At 44.5% G+C, this 17,638-nt stretch overlaps 1 protein-coding gene across 1 annotated transcript; it reads left to right on the top strand.

The window, feature by feature from the left end:
* Nucleotides 1-1,506: 1,506 nt before the first annotated feature.
* On the top strand, nt 1,507-17,552 carry LOC306695717 (transcription activator BRG1-like; the record flags this gene model as incomplete). Its single annotated transcript, XM_079159025.1, has 33 exons — nt 1,507-1,722; nt 2,301-2,433; nt 3,092-3,643; nt 3,801-3,896; nt 5,259-5,517; nt 5,789-5,915; nt 6,026-6,199; nt 6,319-6,492; nt 6,605-6,787; nt 6,894-6,941; nt 7,189-7,319; nt 8,478-8,535; nt 8,619-8,725; nt 8,868-9,015; nt 9,129-9,292; nt 9,427-9,493; nt 9,687-9,797; nt 10,331-10,573; nt 10,700-10,813; nt 10,996-11,103; nt 11,838-11,924; nt 12,260-12,306; nt 12,399-12,565; nt 12,678-12,841; nt 13,756-13,983; nt 14,109-14,186; nt 14,285-14,503; nt 14,651-14,916; nt 15,532-15,640; nt 15,759-15,860; nt 16,658-16,790; nt 17,047-17,186; nt 17,517-17,552. The coding sequence occupies 33 exons, from the start codon at nt 1,507-1,509 to the stop codon at nt 17,550-17,552; spliced, it is 4,989 nt and encodes a 1,662-aa protein (XP_079015151.1).
* Nucleotides 17,553-17,638: the final 86 nt, after the last annotated feature.

Genomic DNA, 17,638 nt, shown 5'->3' with positions numbered 1-17,638 from the left:
ATGATGCATACATTCATAAAAGTACAATGAAATTCAAAGACTTAATTCTCATGTAATGCAATAATAAGAGTGTGAGAGCAAGTCTGCTGTGTACAGTGAATGTTACACGGGGATGCAGCCACACTGTAAAATGTTGCTGTAGATTACATGCAGTCCATTGTTTACTAAGTAAGCACTGCAGCTTGTCATTGCAATGCAATGATGTGTTGATTTGTGGAGCTTATGTGAGATAGGTGCCCCTCATTTATTTTTTGTTCTGTGAAAATCATCCTGTACAGAAGTAAACCCCATTGGTTCATGCTGCGTTTAGGCATCAAAGTTTTCAACTTCTCAGAAATCTTAAAATACTTAGAATCTTAAAATTCTCAGGAATCTTAAAATATTGTCGGTTGGTTGTTTATTTTATCACTTTTGTTAAAAATTTGATATTTTATTTTATCCGAAGTACTGCATCTTTTTGTGCTTTATCATGAATCTACTACAACAATTACTATTACTCTGTTCATAGTCCCCAGTGTTTCATGATTTAACAGTCGTGGACACTAATTAAAGAAAACAATATTAACAGAACTAAAGGGTATTACAAAAAAGCGATGATTTTAGCATTTAAATTATTTTTAAAGACCTTATTTAAGCATATGCAGACTCTAATCCCTATTCTCTTTAAGCTGTACGTTAAACCCTATATTTGAGTATAACTAAAGGACTCACACACACACTGTACAGTACAGACTTTACCAAATTCAGAGACTTGCTGGAGCTGCACACGCATGCGCGCTGCCGCACAGCCGTGACTAGACATTCGGTCATAGAAGAGGCGGAGGGGGCGCTCGAGCCGCGCCGGCGAAACGAATCAACGCTCGGAGGCACATTACGAAGAGGGTGAGTAGACTAATTGCGTCAACCGCTGCGCCGTCTTTTTCATCCCCCGTAAATACCAACTCGGGAGCGCAGACATTCACCCGGGAGCGCCTGTCCTGTTGATGCGGGTAGGTCAGTCGCACAAGCACAGTCCGCCATTCCCCTTTTTTATATTTAACGAGACACCCTTTCGTGGTCGGGGGGGGGGGGGTCCTCAGTAGCATCATGGGCTCATGTGCATAATTTACTGTGATTGCCCCCGTGTTCAGTTCAAGTGCAGTGGTAGATCCTGCAGCCGTAATTGCATCAGAGCGCAACGGATGATTTGCTGCAGCGCAGCGAGAGAATGGAGAGTCTTCACCTGACAGGCGTTGGATAAGATTCATTCAACCATATCTTGCCAGGATTGTGCAGCCACATCATTTATCAGAACGGCATAGTTAAATCAGATATGCAGCCTCACTGTCCAGATGTCTCCAACAGTTCTGTCTAATCAAACCACTAAATGAATGCTAATTTAGATCAATTACTTTTGCATATTGCAAATGAGTTTAACAAAGACCACCTCCTCCTCTCTCTCACACCTTCTCTCTGTCATTTCTCTCAGGTCCCTGCTGCTTTCCGAGGAGCAGGAGATCCAGGGCGATGTCAACGCCAGATCCCCCCATGGGAGGCACACCTCGCCCAGGTCCTTCCCCTGGTCCAGGTCCCTCTCCCGGGGCTATGCTAGGCCCCAGCCCCGGGCCCTCCCCGGGCTCCTCTCACGGTATGATGGGCCCCAGCTCGGGCCCTCCCTCCTCTGGACACTCCCAGTCAGGGCCCTCTGGATACGGCCAGGACAACATGCACCCTCTGCACAAAGTAAGGACGTAGAGACCCCCCAACGTCCCGCGGAGACACACCACCTCTGTAAACCCAGTCCTTTGGGAAACGGAGGTGGCGTGTCTGCAGTTATTTTTAAATCCATATCCAGCAAATCAAGTTATTTATGCATATTAAGGAGTTAAAACATCACATTCACATAATCTGTAGACTGTACCATGCAGCTATATGGATGTTAATTCCACAGAAAAACATTAAACTTGATAACTGGATTTACACGGACAGATTTGCATATTATATGTATGTGACTGCACCTTCAATTTAAATTTCCATCATGGCTCCACTCCATCACAATGGGCCCATGCTGACGTGGCACATTGTACCACTAATCCATATTGTAGAAAGCAATTATTACTTTTAGCCTGCAGCTGCATATTAATCCATGTATGTTAAAAACCCATAGTGTCAAATTGTCCCTGTCATCATCTTACAACTCCTTACATTTTATATATTATTTATTTCAATGTGCTTTTTTCCCTATTAGAACTATATGATGTTTGCAGCTGAAACTACCAGGATGATAGTTTTGTTTCAACCCCGTTTGATTTCTCCCACAGTCCATGGAGAGCCTGCATGAGAAGGGCATGGGCGAGGAGGGCCGCTTCAGCCAAATGAAGGGACTGTCTATGAGACAGGGCGGGCACAGTGGTATGGGCCCCCCGCCCAGCCCTCTAGACCAACACTCGCAAGGTAGGCGCTACGTAGACCTAGCTTACGCAATTTCAACCTTCCCAGCATTGTGCAAGACCAGTTGTGCTGTCATGTGGCCTGGCCGGCTCATAGGGAGTGTCTCTGTTGTAGCAGGCCGTTATGAGCCGTTGTTTCAAACTCTAGATTTTTTTATATCAAAACACAGCAGAGCAGCTTAGCGTAACAAAGGCACTGCTACCAGTCAGGTTGCAACTTTGTGGCTTTGTCGTTTGCATGCAGCAATAAGGAAGGGACACACAGGGGAGTGAAACAAGACAGAATTAGCACTGTGAATCAGCGTTAACAACATTATGAAACGACAGTCTGATGGGATTTGAATAGTGTGAGGGAGTGACTCATTATTCATCGGGCTACGCTGCAGGCTTTTGTTAAAGGGATAGTTACGAAATTTGGGGAAATCAGCTTATTCACTTTCCTGGTAAGAGTTAGATCTCGTGTCGATGCCCTGAATATGACGCCACAGCCAGCAGCCTGTTCGCTCATCTCAGCATCAAGACTGGAAAGTTGGAAACAACTAGCTCACTAATTAACACGTCATGTCTCGTTTGTTTAATATGAACCACAAAAACATACATTTGTGGTTTTACTGGGATTATTTATGGGAATATTTCCCAAAATGTCAAATTTGTCCTTCCAGGTTACCACTCTCCATTGGGTGGTTCTGACCACTCCAGCCCTGTCCCGTCAAATGGCCCCCCCTCTGGACCTCTTATGCCATCCTCCTCCTCCTCCTCCTCCTCTGGTGGTCCCGGCTCTGCCTCTGCACCTTTGGATGGTCCCAGTGGCGATCAACACAGCCTGGGTCCCAATAACCGGCCTGGCCCTCCAGGTAGCTCCGGGCCAGGCCCCAGCCCTGGACCCAGCCTGGGCCCCGGTGTCTCCAGCCTCGTTCCTGGCCTTGAACCTGGAGGCCTTCCGTGCCCTGGAGGTCCTGCAGGCCCTACTCCTTTCAACCAGAACCAGCTTCACCAACTCAGAGCCCAGATCATGGCTTATAAGATGCTGGCCCGGGGGCAGCCCCTGCCAGACCACCTCCAGATGGCTGTCCAAGGGAAGAGGCCGATGCCCGGGATGCAGCAGCAGCCCATGCCCAGCCTGGCTCCCGGAACTGGAGGCGGGCCAATAGGTGGGCCAGCAGGACCAGTACTGGTGCCTGGGCCTATGGGCTCAGGCTACAGTCGAGTTCATGGTGAGTATGCACGAGAAAATGTGTGGAATACCAAGCTATACCCTGTGGTCTGATGGGCAAATTATTATTTTTTTCTCAAATTGTATTTTTTTAAATATTTTGTGTTTATAAATGCACCAAAAGTCTTAGAATAATTTGCACATATTTGTTTCAGTAGGAATGATGGGTCCCAACATGCCTCCTCCAGGCCCATCGGGTACAGCTGGGATGCAAGGACAAAACCCAAACGGACCTCCGAAGTCCTGGCCTGAAGGTATGTGGTGCCTCTGCTGTGAGAGCTTGTGAAGCCTGACTCCCACTAGCGTGAGTGATATTAGCTAGAGGAAGAGGGGCTGAGTTAAAGCTGGTAAATCCATATGAATTCCAGTTAAGACTCTTAATCCGGGTAAGAAAAGTCATATATGTTCATATGCCAATATATGAGGCCAAGTGTGTCATAATTTAAGAATTTCTAAATAGGATTTTATGGCTTTAGCATTATGTTCGCATTGTAGACCCTGGCACATTATAATGTGTTGATATAAGCTGCATCTTCTTACATTTATTCTCCCTTCCAGTATTTATCCTGATATTAATCCAAGCTAAATATTTTTGTTTACTTAAATATGCCCTGTGGAGCTTTCTTCATTTAGTGCTTCTCACGAAAGCACATTGTAAATATAATAAATACAATATATACGTATATATATATATATATATATATATATATATATGTATATGTAAATATATATTATATATTATATTTATATATTGTTGTTGTATTTGTGTTTTTGTTTTATTTTATTTTATTTTTTTGCTATATGGACTCATGAGTCTGAAATAAAGTTGAATATATATATTTGATTCAAACCCTGCATTGTTTAAAACCATCGCTGCGTTCCAAATAACGTACTTTTTCTTTTTACTTTTAGTATATACTGCAGCTGCCCTTCCAAAGTACGAACTGTTGCGTGCAGTATGCATTCAAATGTGACATACTACTTTCTCATATTATGCACCTTGAACTTTGATCCTCTTGCTCATATATCCACTGTGTAGAGAGGATTGTGGGTCAGAATAGCCAGAAGATCATGCTGGCTTGCATTCTTCATAATGTGACCAGATGCAGTTGGGCATCCTGGTATTTTTGGCATACTGTGTTTGACATAGTAAGTATTGGGACATACTAGATCTTTTTCTGGCATGTTAAATAGTGTTTTATTATGGGTAATGGAATGCACAGCGTGTTTATTTGCTAGCAGTCTACTTCTTCCCCGTCTTTGTTGGTGCATTAAAACGTTTCATTGGTGCCTTTATGGAATCGCGTGAAAACCAACGGCTGGTATGTGTACGTCGTCGCCCTCATGGTTGTGCACAATACAAACAATATTCCCACTCTTAAAACCATTGCTCAATAGTGCCACCAGTGGTCAATAACTCCCCAGACTACCTTTAAGCAGAAAATACATAACTTCCTGTGCAGCAGAAGATTTTAGGTTTCAGTGTCCTGTGGTCTAAATTTAGCTTGAACCCAACCAAAAACAGAATTATAGGGAGGGTCACTAAAAAAAATATGTCATGAAAATAATACATTTTGTAGACCTTTCCTTCATTCCCACTCTCCACCTCCCTCCAGGTCCCATGGTGAACGCAGCAGCCCCCTCCAACGCACCCCAAAAGCTTATTCCCCCTCAGCCCACAGGTCGGCCCTCTCCTGCCCCGCCCTCGGTTCCCCCCGCCGCCTCCCCAGTAATGCCGCCACAGACGCAGTCCCCCGGCCAGCAAGCACAGCCCACTCCCATGATGCCTTACCACGCCAAGCAGAACCGCATTACCCCCATTCAGAAACCCTGCGGCCTCGACCCAATGGAGCTACTGCAGGAGAGGGAGTTCAGGTACGCCAGGGGATTCACACTTTCTCTAATCTCATTTACTTTTTCTGGAGCGGAAATTGACTGAATCTGAAGGGTTGAATGGTGACTGCATAATGTACTATAAACAGTACATTGCTGGAGAGTTTTCTTGCTGAATTTATTTGAAGCAATTCAAAACTTTTACCACAAGTTTTTTCTTGTATACTGTCTACCAGAGGTACTCAAAATCCAAAGTAAAAAAAACACAAACCATAAATAATTTATAATTAAATGCAACTTGGTACTCCCTCAGGTTACAGGCTCGTATCACTCATCGTATTGCTGAACTGGAGAACCTGCCGGGCTCTCTGGCTGGTGATCTACGTACCAAAGCTACTATAGAGCTCAAAGCCCTCCGACTGCTGAACTTCCAGAGACAGGTATGCATGTCCAAAATGTTCCCCGTCAACCTTCACAGCATCGCATTTCTTTTGCGTGTTTTCAGTGGCGTCGTTGGTGTTAATCGTCCGTGCGCGTTAACTGTCCACAGTTGCGTCAGGAGGTGGTGGTGTGTATGCGCCGCGACACGGCTCTGGAGACCGCCCTCGATGCCAAGGCCTACAAGCGAAGCAAGCGGCAGTCTCTGCGAGAGGCGCGCATCACGGAGAAACTGGAGAAACAGCAGAAGATCGAGCAAGACCGCAAGCGCAGACAGAAACATCAGGTGGAGGACAAATACAGGCGTGATGTCACCTATGAGATTAAATGTGATCTTTTTTTTTTTAATGGCTCCTCTTCATCTGTGTTTCGTCTTCGTCACGTACTTGCGTTCTCTGTTCTCAGGAGTACCTCAACAGCATCCTGCAGCACGCCAAAGACTTCAAAGAGTACCACCGCTCCATCACGGGCAAAATGCAGAAACTGACCAAAGCGGTGGCGACGTACCACGCCAACACGGAGCGCGAGCAGAAGAAAGAGAATGAGCGCATCGAGAAGGAGAGGATGAGGAGGCTCATGGTAAGGAGGAACCACACGGGCGCAGTCACGCAAGCATGAACGTCACACACTTGCCAGTATACACATGCTCCTACACACACTGTATGTGCATCTATCCCCACCCCCCTTCCAGGCTGAGGATGAGGAGGGCTATCGTAAACTGATTGACCAGAAGAAGGACAAGCGTCTGGCCTACCTGCTGCAGCAAACCGACGAGTACGTCGCCAACCTCACCGAGCTGGTGCGAGCTCACAAAGCTGTGCAGGCCCTCAAGGAGAAGAAGAAGAAGAAGAAGAAGAAGAAGAAAAAGAAGAAGGTATGGGGAAAACCAGGAGCTGTGATCGTTGTTTGTGATTATGAATGACTGTGAGAGTTGTATGTGAGTCTCTGTTGTGACTAGTCAGCTTCTTCTTGTCTCTCAGTTGGAGATCGCTGAGGCTCAGACCGCTGCCATGGGTCCTGATGGAGAGGTGAGCAGATGCAACAGCTGTAGTGATGGCATTCAAAATAGTTGTAAATATTACTGTGTGTCTATTCCAGTACGGAAGAAGAATAATTGGATATTTGCTTGATACTTATTGGTTGTTAAACTCAACTTTCACACACAGTCTTAACCATCTGAAGCTTTGTCTGTTCTCTATCAGCCACCATTTAAACCCAGCCTAATGAAACTAGCCGTCTACCCGTCCTAAAGATAACTTGCTTGGTCCCCTGCAGCCTCTGGATGAGACGAGTCAGATGAGTGACCTGCCCGTGAAGGTCATCCATGTGGACAGTGGGAACATCCTGACAGGAGTGGACGCTCCTGAAGCCGGACAGCTGGAGACCTGGCTGGAGATGAACCCCGGGTGAGACCGGCTGGAGAGAGGAAGAGTGGCTTGTGTGTGTGAGGATGTGTGTGTCTGTGGCTGTAGGCGCTGCAATGTCTGTCAGTCTGTTGGTTCTGATGATAGGTCTGGGCAATACATCGATATCTTGATACGAGACTAGATATCTTCTTAGATTTTGGATATCGTAATATGGCATAAGTGTTTAAGTCTTTTCCTGGTTTTAGACGATGCATTACAGTAAAGTGATGTTCTTTTCTGAACTTAGCTGTTCTATCATTTGCCTTTACCCACTTACTCATTATGTCCACATTACTTCATCAAAAATCTCATTGTGTAGAAATGCTGTAAAAGCACCAATGGTCAACCATAACATATTGTTATTGACGTATTTGGTACAAAACATAATATTATTATTATATATTATTATTATTATTCGATTTTTGATTTTCTCCTCATCGCCCAGCCCTATCGAAATACTGATGACCCTTTGACTTTTCATCTTGCACCATCAACAGGCTCGACTCTTAGTTGTAACTTAGACGCTTCAGTGCTACATCACGTGGTAAAGGTACTAACTGTATGCACATTCGCATGCTAAATGAAGAACTTTTTACTTTATTGTCCCCCAGGGTTCATTTGTCTTGCAGCAAAAACACGATAACTGTATGCTAGTCAGCTTAACATTACATTGCTAAACATAAGCATGTTAACTTGCAAATATTATGAGGCTAAAAGGCTAAATATTACCTGTCAGCATGTTAATGTCTGGTTGTTGTTACCACGTATGTCAGCCTTTATGCTAACTCATGCTAGCATGCTACGTTATCAATCACTTCAAGGCACAGCTGAGCCTAACTATACAGGAAGTACCACCCGGACTGATACAAATTGAGTTATACTGAGTTGAAGTTGTCCTTCCAGTTTTCAGACAGTATAATGTTTGTTTCCTGGTATGTTATGTATAACATAAAATGTATAGCCATAAAATGTATAGCCTCACAGGGCTGCTAGCATGGCTACTGTTTCCTTTTGCTAGTTTCTTTTATAATACGCTTTAGGGCTTTTGTGTGATTGATTAAACATAGACATGTGCATGAGGATGACTTGTACAGTAGAAATGTGCAGATACAGGGTCCGTTAGTCGACTTAATTTGAGTATGCCCGTATTTTGTCCAGTTATGAGGTGGCTCCTCGCTCAGACAGTGAAGACAGCGAGGAGGAGGAAGAGGAGGAGGTGGGTGGTTTTAAAAGACATGTTGACATGAAGCCAGTTTCACATTCACTGCTACCGGTCACTGACAAGCTGTCTGGCAGGAGGAAGAGGAGGAGCCTCAGCCATCAGCTACCCAGGTGGAGGAAAAGAAGAAGATTACAGATCCTGACAGCGAGGACGTGTCGGAGGTGGACGTCCGGCACATCATCGAGTGAGTACGCATATGGAGTATCACTCTTAAATACATGTTTGTACCAGTTATGTTCTCAGGGCCACCGTAAACAAAACAAAGCATGTGCTCAACAGGTATTTACAAAATGATCGAATAAAGCTGTTGTGTGTGTCCTCCGCAGAAACGCTAAGCAGGATGTGGATGACGAGTACAGCGGCGCAGCGTTCGCCCGAACCCTCCAGTCTTATTACTCAGTGGCTCACGCTGTCACAGAGAAGGTGGAGAAACAGTCCAGCTTGTTAATAAATGGACAACTCAAACAGTATCAGGTGAACAAAGCCCAATGCGATCAGTTACATGATAGTCACTCTCTTGCACAAAGACATGTTTCATTTTAGGACTTGACAAGAGAGGTAAATGTTTTGCTTGACGTGTCTGTCAGGTTAAAGGCCTGGAGTGGCTGGTTTCCCTCTACAACAACAACCTGAATGGGATCCTGGCGGACGAGATGGGTTTGGGTAAAACCATCCAGACCATCGCCCTCATCACGTACCTCATGGAGCACAAACGGCTCAATGGGCCCTCCCTCATCATTGTACCCCTCTCGTTAGTGTAACCTCTTCATTTTGTTCTCATTCGTCAGGGAAGTGATTTTACACTACAAATAAAGAAAAACAGGATTTTGTATTTGTTTTCCGAATAAATTGCCGGATGACAACAGAGCTGTCTCTCATTGACAGAACTCTTTCTAACTGGGTGTATGAGTTTGACAAGTGGGCGCCGACGGTGGTGAAAGTGTCCTACAAGGTGGGTTTTTGCAGCCAAGAACGTGTGTTTCTAAAGATGTTAGATAAAGAAGATTATTATTGTATTGTATTGCTTTTTTTGTAAAAATATTGTGACCTGTTTAAGTTGATGTATTGAAGTATATTATGGTTTTTATATATCTTTTTTTTAATCTTTTAAAATATATCTGTAATTACATTTTTTGGGCTTTCAGGGGTCTCCTGCTGCCAGACGAGCGTTCCTCCCCCAACTGCGCAGTGGCAAGTTCAACGTTTTACTCACCACTTACGAGTACATCATCAAGGACAAACAAGTACTGGCCAAGGTGAGAACGGATGTACAAACAAACACGAGCGGAAGGACCCGCACAAACACACCCAGGCAGTCATAGTGTTATTCCTATTTCTTAATCATTTGACTTTGCTTGAGGTTTCGATGTGTTTTTTTTTTTGTTTGTCGTCTCCCACTCCCTAAATCCCCAAAAGTCTGAAAGTGTTTCATCCTGGCCAATCTGACCCCCCTGTGCTGCGTGTCAGTGCTTTCTCCTAGGTGCTGCCACACTGACACCGCCTGTATACCGCGTCCCCCCCACTGTCCTCTGTGGCCGTCGTGCTGCTATGCTCTCATGTAGTCATATAGGCTTCCTGACTGCTCAAAGGTGGGTGTTGTAGTTCAGGCAAGAATCGCTCAAAAAGCTTTGGCTCGGGCCGGCGTGCCAGCGCGCCTCATGAGGACAGAGAGGACATGAAGAGATGTTTCCTTCTGAGCACTTTCTGTTTTTTGGTTGATTTGGATGCAGTTAAAGAGTATAACAGCAACTTTATCCAGACCTGCTCCTCCTCTCCTCAACCCCAACAGATTCGTTGGAAGTACATGATCGTGGATGAGGGCCACCGGATGAAGAACCATCACTGCAAGCTGACCCAGGTCCTGAACACCCACTACCTGGCCCCGCGGCGGGTCCTGCTGACGGGCACGCCGCTGCAGAACAAACTACCCGAGCTCTGGGCGTTGCTGAACTTCCTCCTGCCCACCATCTTCAAGAGCTGCATCACCTTCGAGCAGTGGTTCAACGCCCCGTTCGCCATGACCGGAGAGAAGGTGGAGAGAAGGGCTCGGTTGTAGCCACGTCGCATTCGCTTATTTTAAGAAAAGCCTTTGTCAGATGACGACAGGCCCGAGGTACACTGTCTTGCTTGCCAAATGTCTGCCTCTTTTACTCTGCAGGTGGACCTCAATGAAGAGGAGACCATCTTGATTATCCGTCGTCTCCACAAAGTACTTCGGCCCTTCCTGTTACGCAGATTAAAGAAGGAAGTGGAGGCACAGCTTCCAGAGAAGGCATGTTTCACCTAATTTAGCACACACAGCTAACTAATATACTAACACACGAGAAGAGACGAGCACATATTAGTCCAGATGATCTCCTAATGGATGGGAAAGAAAACCTCTATTAATAATATAATGATTACAATGCTGGTAAACTTCTTTCATTAGTTCCCCCTGTCTCTCCTCTCCGTCAGGTGGAATACGTGATCAAGTGTGACATGTCGTCTCTTCAGAGGGTGCTGTACAGGCACATGCAGGCCAAGGGGGTCCTGCTCACTGATGGATCAGAGAAGGACAAGAAGGTGAGGACACAAACACACCAAAATAAAGTCGTTTCTACTCTATTCAACTCGGTTCTGTGTTTTAGGAAGTGTATGTGTCCCATACTGTCCGTTTACTTTCCATCATCAAAAAATGTTCTCAATTCTGGAAATGATAGTTGTGAAACACGATAGCCGCGGCCAGTTGTGTTTCCTGTTTCGGTCAATTCACGTGAAAGCAATATTTCATGAACGCCCGGCAATTTGGCAAAAAAGTCCACTTGGATTCAAGTTGACATTTCTAAAAAATTCATATGCTAATTATGAAAATTTCACACAAATGTCTTTGAGGATAAAATGATGAAGTGATGACAATTTGGACAGACGTGGATGTGAACTAGAACTCGACTGGTTTGTGAAGGTAAACAACCACAAAATGGTAATTCTAGTTCATAATAGGCTCAACAATATGTGGCACTACATCATTTATAGGATTTATTAAAGGAGACGGTCTAGTAGATGTTCTTTCACTGTAAGAAAAGACTTGAATGGCTTATTTTCATTCATAAAGATTTTTTCGGAAATGTTCAAAATGAAAAGAAAACAGATCTTTATTTATTTATTTTTGCTGATGCTGAAGTTTAATTGTCATTCTCACTTTTAAATACTTATTGCTTTAATTGAAGCCTAGCGAATCAAAGACAACCCTTTATGAATAAATGTTGAATGAGAGAATAACGTTGTGATTACAAGCTGTACGTTTTGCGTTAAACCAGGGTAAAGGAGGCACAAAGACCCTGATGAACACCATCATGCAGCTGAGGAAGATCTGTAACCACCCGTACATGTTCCAGCAAATAGAGGTGATGCAAAAAGATTTAGTCTCTCAGTTATTTGTTTTACTGTGTTCTGTGTAGATTTGTCAGGACATAAGGAGGTAGAGAGGTTTAATCCACTGCTCTCTGTTTGCTGATGTCCAGGCCAGCACCCTGTGTGGTAGCTCTGGCATTTACCGTGTGTAAAATCCAGAAAGCACACAAACATCGATGCAAAGAAATCTCTTTACACACACTAGATTGACTTGGCAATGCAATAGGAAGCTTAGCGGCACAAGATCTTAAAATGAAGCCACATACTAAAGTGTTCCACTTTGTGTATATGACTGAATTAAAGAATATGTTTTTGTTTGCTTTTGTAGGAATCTTTCTCTGAACATTTAGGATTCTCTGGTGGGATAGTCCAGGGGTAAGTGCTAATTCCTCTTTCGGTCAAGATCACACACACACACACACACACACGCTGTACCTTGTAACCCACACCGCTTACCTTTACGTCAGCCCCGACCTGTATCGAGCATCGGGAAAGTTTGAGGTGTTGGATCGAATCCTGCCAAAGCTGAACGCAACAAACCACAAAGTGCTGCTCTTCTGTCAGATGACCACGCTCATGACCATCATGGAGGACTACTTTGCCTATCGCAGCTTCAAGTATCTGCGTCTGGATGGTGAGACAGTTCCCTTGGAGATGGTTGTGAATTTCATGAATTATTTTTCCCTGAAATCTTCCTGTGACACTTTACTGCTTTTCTTCTCTCTTGTCCACCTCTTACATCTCAGGCACTACGAAAGCTGATGATAGAGGAATGTTGCTGAAGACATTTAATGAACCAGGGTCAGACTACTTCATCTTCCTCCTGAGCACACGAGCTGGAGGCCTCGGCCTCAACTTGCAGTCTGCCGACACAGTGGTTATTTTTGACTCTGACTGGAACCCACATCAGGTGTGACGCACGTTTGTTTTAATTTGCAAAAGACACCGTTTAACCAAAGCAACTTCAATTTGCTTTCAGATGTAGCAGAGGCTGGAGTCTGGAGGACACTTACTACACACACACAACAGTAGACATGAACACAGCAACACAGAGACTTCAGGTTCAGACAATAAAGGGTTACTAGTAGTCAGTTTGTTTGAGTTCAACAAGAGAATAGTGTAAACCAAAAGAAAATGAATGTCTCACAGTATTATACAACGTTTACATTTAAATCCTGCGGGTAATGTTTGGTTAACTGTTAAAGCTGCTGAAATGCTGATTGGAGTCGCTCATTGAACCATTTCAAGCTCATGATTTAAATCAACAAGCTCCTGGGTTTCATGCATTGTGTTTAAAAGAAATGCATCAGTAGAAGAAATGTTGGTCTGTAACTTTTTGTATGACGCATCTATAATGAAAAATGTACGCAATTATAAGCCCTCATATATATTCATAATGCTTTCTAACAGTCATTGCACGTTATGAAGCATTTTATAATGACTTTTTCTTTTGTGTATTATAATTCCCATAGTAACACATTATACTCTTTTTTTTAATATAATGCATTGTAATCACCGTTTGTTTGCATTATAATGTGATTATAAGTTACTTTAAGTGGTCAATGATTGATATAAGTAAAGTGAAAAAAGATGAAATCTATATTCTAAATCTATAACGACACACAAAACTTAGTAAAAGTTATTTTTAATTTACTTAAAGCAAACAATGACCACTTATACTAACTTATAATTACATTATAATGCATTATAACAGTAATTATAATGTCTTACAACTATAAGAATTATAATACATCCTTGCAAAAAAAAAAAAAGTGTGAGTGACTGACCAGCAATTCTGAAGTATCTGTCTTTGTCCTCCTCCAGGACCTGCAGGCTCAGGACAGAGCCCACCGCATCGGTCAGCAGAACGAGGTGCGCGTGCTGCGCCTCTGCACGGTCAACAGCGTTGAGGAGAAAATCCTGGCCGCTGCCAAGTACAAACTGAACGTGGACCAAAAGGTCATTCAGGCCGGCATGTTTGACCAAAAGTCCTCCAGCCACGAGCGCAGGGCCTTCCTGCAGGCCATTCTGGAACACGAGGAGCAAGACGAGGTCTGGGGTCAGGAAGTGTGTCTCCGCATTAATGTGTGTGCGTGCGTGCACCGGAAACACCCGTTTTTTTTCAAAGAGTGAGCTTGCTTATGCTCCGCTTGCCAATGTGTGCCTGCTGTGTTCAGGAGGAGGATGAGGTGCCAGATGACGAGACGGTCAACCAGATGATTGCCAGGAGCGAGGAGGAGTTCGACCAGTTCATGGTCAGTGCTGGGAGGCTAAATTACAGCTCATACAGACGTAACTCCTCTCCCTACTTATTCGTCACGTTGCCCCTCTTTTCTTCGTCTCCCTCCATCAGCGTATGGACCTGGACCGCCGTCGCGAGGAGGCCCGTAACCCTCGGCGAAAACCTCGTCTGATGGAGGAGGACGAGCTGCCCACCTGGATCATGAAGGACGACGCCGAGGTTGAACGACTGACCTGCGAGGAGGAGGAGGAGAAGATGTTTGGACGCGGATCTCGGCAGCGGAAGGAGGTGGACTACAGCGACTCGCTGACGGAGAAGCAGTGGCTCAAGGTCATTAGCCTCAATGGGGAAAGGGCCAGATGTCAAATACAAAAATACAAAATAACAGCTCTTTGCTTTCTGGAGTAAAGGGTCCACTCTCCATTTTGTGATATCAATACCTTTGTTTTAATCTTGCAGTCTATGTTTCCCGTGCAGGCGATAGAGGAGGGCACGCTGGAGGAGATCGAGGAGGAGGTGCGTCACAAAAAGACGACCCGAAAGAGGAAGCGGGACCGCGACCTGGATCTCCCCGGTCCCTCCTCCTCTTCCTCGGGGGGGCGAGGACGAGGGGACAAAGATGAGGATGGGAAGAGGCAGAGGAAGAGGGGACGACCGCCTGCTGAGAAACTCTCCCCGAACCCCCCTGTCCTCTCGAAGAAGATGAGGAAGATCGTGGACGCCGTCATCAAGTATAAAGACAGGTAGCGCACACGTTTTCTGGTGCTTCTGGTGCACTTCCCTGAACATTTATAGAAACTGAAAAAAGTCCCTTTTCCCTTTTCCACAAACAGCTCACGCACATTTCCTGAGTTGATTTTGTTCTGCCGTCACCGAAACATCACCGATCAGACATTTAGACCGTCGCGCTTCTGAATTAACCCATTAGATGTCACACAAATGGCATCAAACACACGGACACCACTTTATACCAGTACTCAATGAACTAAAGTTATTAAATAGTCACCAAGCATGTGTTCAACACTTTGCAATGTCGTGCTACTCTAATCAGCAGTTTTTCTTATTTGGGTTTTATATGTTCGTTGACAGTGTTTTATGTGAATGTGTGACTATGGTTAACAGAGAAACTAATGTGAGGAGAAAAATACACATTTCAGCTAGAAACTGGCAAACAGTAGTTGATCTGAACTGTGAAGCTAAAATCCACAAATTGTGTTCATAGATAAGAGTCAGTCATCTCTCACCCATAGTGTTTGATTAGAATAAATTAACGAAGGGGGATTTGATATGCAATTTAATCAGCTTTCAGGTGTTGATGAAAGTGTTTTGTCTCATCCTGATGATGTCGTTTCCTGCAGCGCCAGTGGGCGTCAGCTGAGCGAGGTGTTCATCCAGCTGCCGTCTCGAAAAGAGCTGCCGGAGTACTACGAGCTGATCCGCAAGCCTGTGGACTTCAGGAAGATCAAGGTTAATCAGAAGAAGAAAAAAAAAACACACAACAACAACAATAAAGAAAATGTTTAGGTCAACGGATGTGGCGTTCTCTCATATATTTAGTGTTGCACATACTGTGTCTTCGCTGTAGGAGAGGATTCGGGGTCATCGCTACCGCAGTCTGGGTGACATGGAGAGAGACGTCATGCTGCTCTTCCAAAACGCTCAGACCTTCAACTTGGAGGGATCGCTGGTGAGACTTACTTCACTCACGCAGGCAGAAAAACAGCTGCTGTCCTCGTCTCGACTGTGTACTGTTCAGTCTACGGCTCACACTTGGTGTTTGTCTGATTTTTAGCCACTGCAGAAATTAATATTTGTCTTACTTTCATATCTCAGCCACTACTTGTTCTTTATTTAGGATACTTGGAGGACATTATACATGTATTTACTGTGCTCTTTTGTTTTTTATATATATATATATATATATATACATACCTTGATTGACATGACCAGAAAGCTTTAAATAAAATCAAAAATGCATCTTTTTTTCCTCTTACCTGTAGTGCTATTTATCAATCTAGATTGTTTTAGTGTGAGATGCCTAGTTTTGGAAATAAATGATATACTATTACTATCTCTCAACAAGGTCTGTGGGTTATCTCAAAAATGCCGCATAATCCCGTTATAATGGGGAGAGATCGGCTGATATCTCCTAAACTTGGCAACTCACACCGAAACAATCTAGACTTATAAATAGCACTGCAGGTAAGAGGAGAAACGTGTATTCTTGGGGTACGCTGTCCCTTTAAAGCTGTTACTGCAACGTCGCCTTAGAAAATATGCATCTTGTTCATGACTGGCCCAGCAGACGCCTACACCATGCATGGCGGATGACTTCTCCTCTCCATCTGCCCCCCCCCCCCCCCCCCCCCCACCCCATCATAAAACGCTGTCAATCACACATGAGCTGTGGTCACTGAGAGCGCCGTTGTTACCTCTATGCACTTGATGTTGATAGTAAACAGTTGTTTTCTACCATGTGAGCAGATATATGAAGACTCCATAGTCCTCCAGTCAGTGTTTACCAGTTTGAGGCAAAAGATCGAGAAGGAGGAGGAAAGTGAGGGAGAGGAGAGCGAGGAAGAGGAAGAGGAGCTGGAGGAAGGATCGGAGTCTGAATGTAAGCTTCCATGTCCGAGTGAAGAGAGCGGCACAGGACTGTTAAGTTTTAGTCTGTTGTTGTTTGTGTAATGTAAGTTATCTTTTATTGTTGATTTGAGTTGTACTTGTTGTGATGTCCTTTTCCTCATGAAACACACACTATGTTTCCCTTCAGTTACATTGTTTTGATGACAAAATGCTTTTTTTTCACGCTTGAATCTTTATTTATACCGTAAACATGATCTCTGTGTGTGTGTGTGTGTGTTTGTCTCCAGCTCGCTCAGTGAAAGTGAAGATCCGTCTGGGAAAGAAGGATAAAGGTGGAGATCGAGGGAAGGGACGCAGCAGACGAACAGGACGCACCAGAGCCAAACCTGTTGTCAGTGATGACGACTCTGAGGATGAGCAGGAAGAGGTGTGTGTGTGTGTGTGTGTGTGTGTGTGTGTGTGTGTGTGTGTGTGTGTGTGTGTGTGTGTGTGTGTGTGTGTGTGTGTGTGTGTGTGTGTGTGGCATAACACTGTACCTACTTGTATTGATTGAGTTCTTTCTCACACGTTCAGCCTTAAAACAGCTTTAAGAAGTTGTTATTCAGAGGTCTAAGCAAAGGTGAACACACAGATGACTTACCTACATAGTTATTTATGTGCACTGTTGTTTTGTTTACGGTGACATGTGGGATGTGTTTTTGTTGTGATCAAGTAAACAGCAGACATTCTCTAGTTGTTTCTTGTCTCTCTCCTCCAGGAGCGCTCCCCCAGTGCCACGGACGAGGAGTCCTGAACTGTACCGTAAGGTGGGAGAGAAGGGGGGCGTGAAGGGACACCCCACCTACTCAAACCCTGCATTTACAGTAAATAAATCCATCC

The sequence above is a fragment of the Pholis gunnellus genome (genome assembly GCF_910591455.1).
Source record: "Pholis gunnellus genome assembly, chromosome: 5".
Classification (NCBI taxonomy): domain Eukaryota; kingdom Metazoa; phylum Chordata; class Actinopteri; order Perciformes; family Pholidae; genus Pholis; species Pholis gunnellus.
The sequence above is the reverse complement of the archived record's forward strand: the minus strand, read 5'-3'. Positions and strand labels throughout refer to the sequence as shown.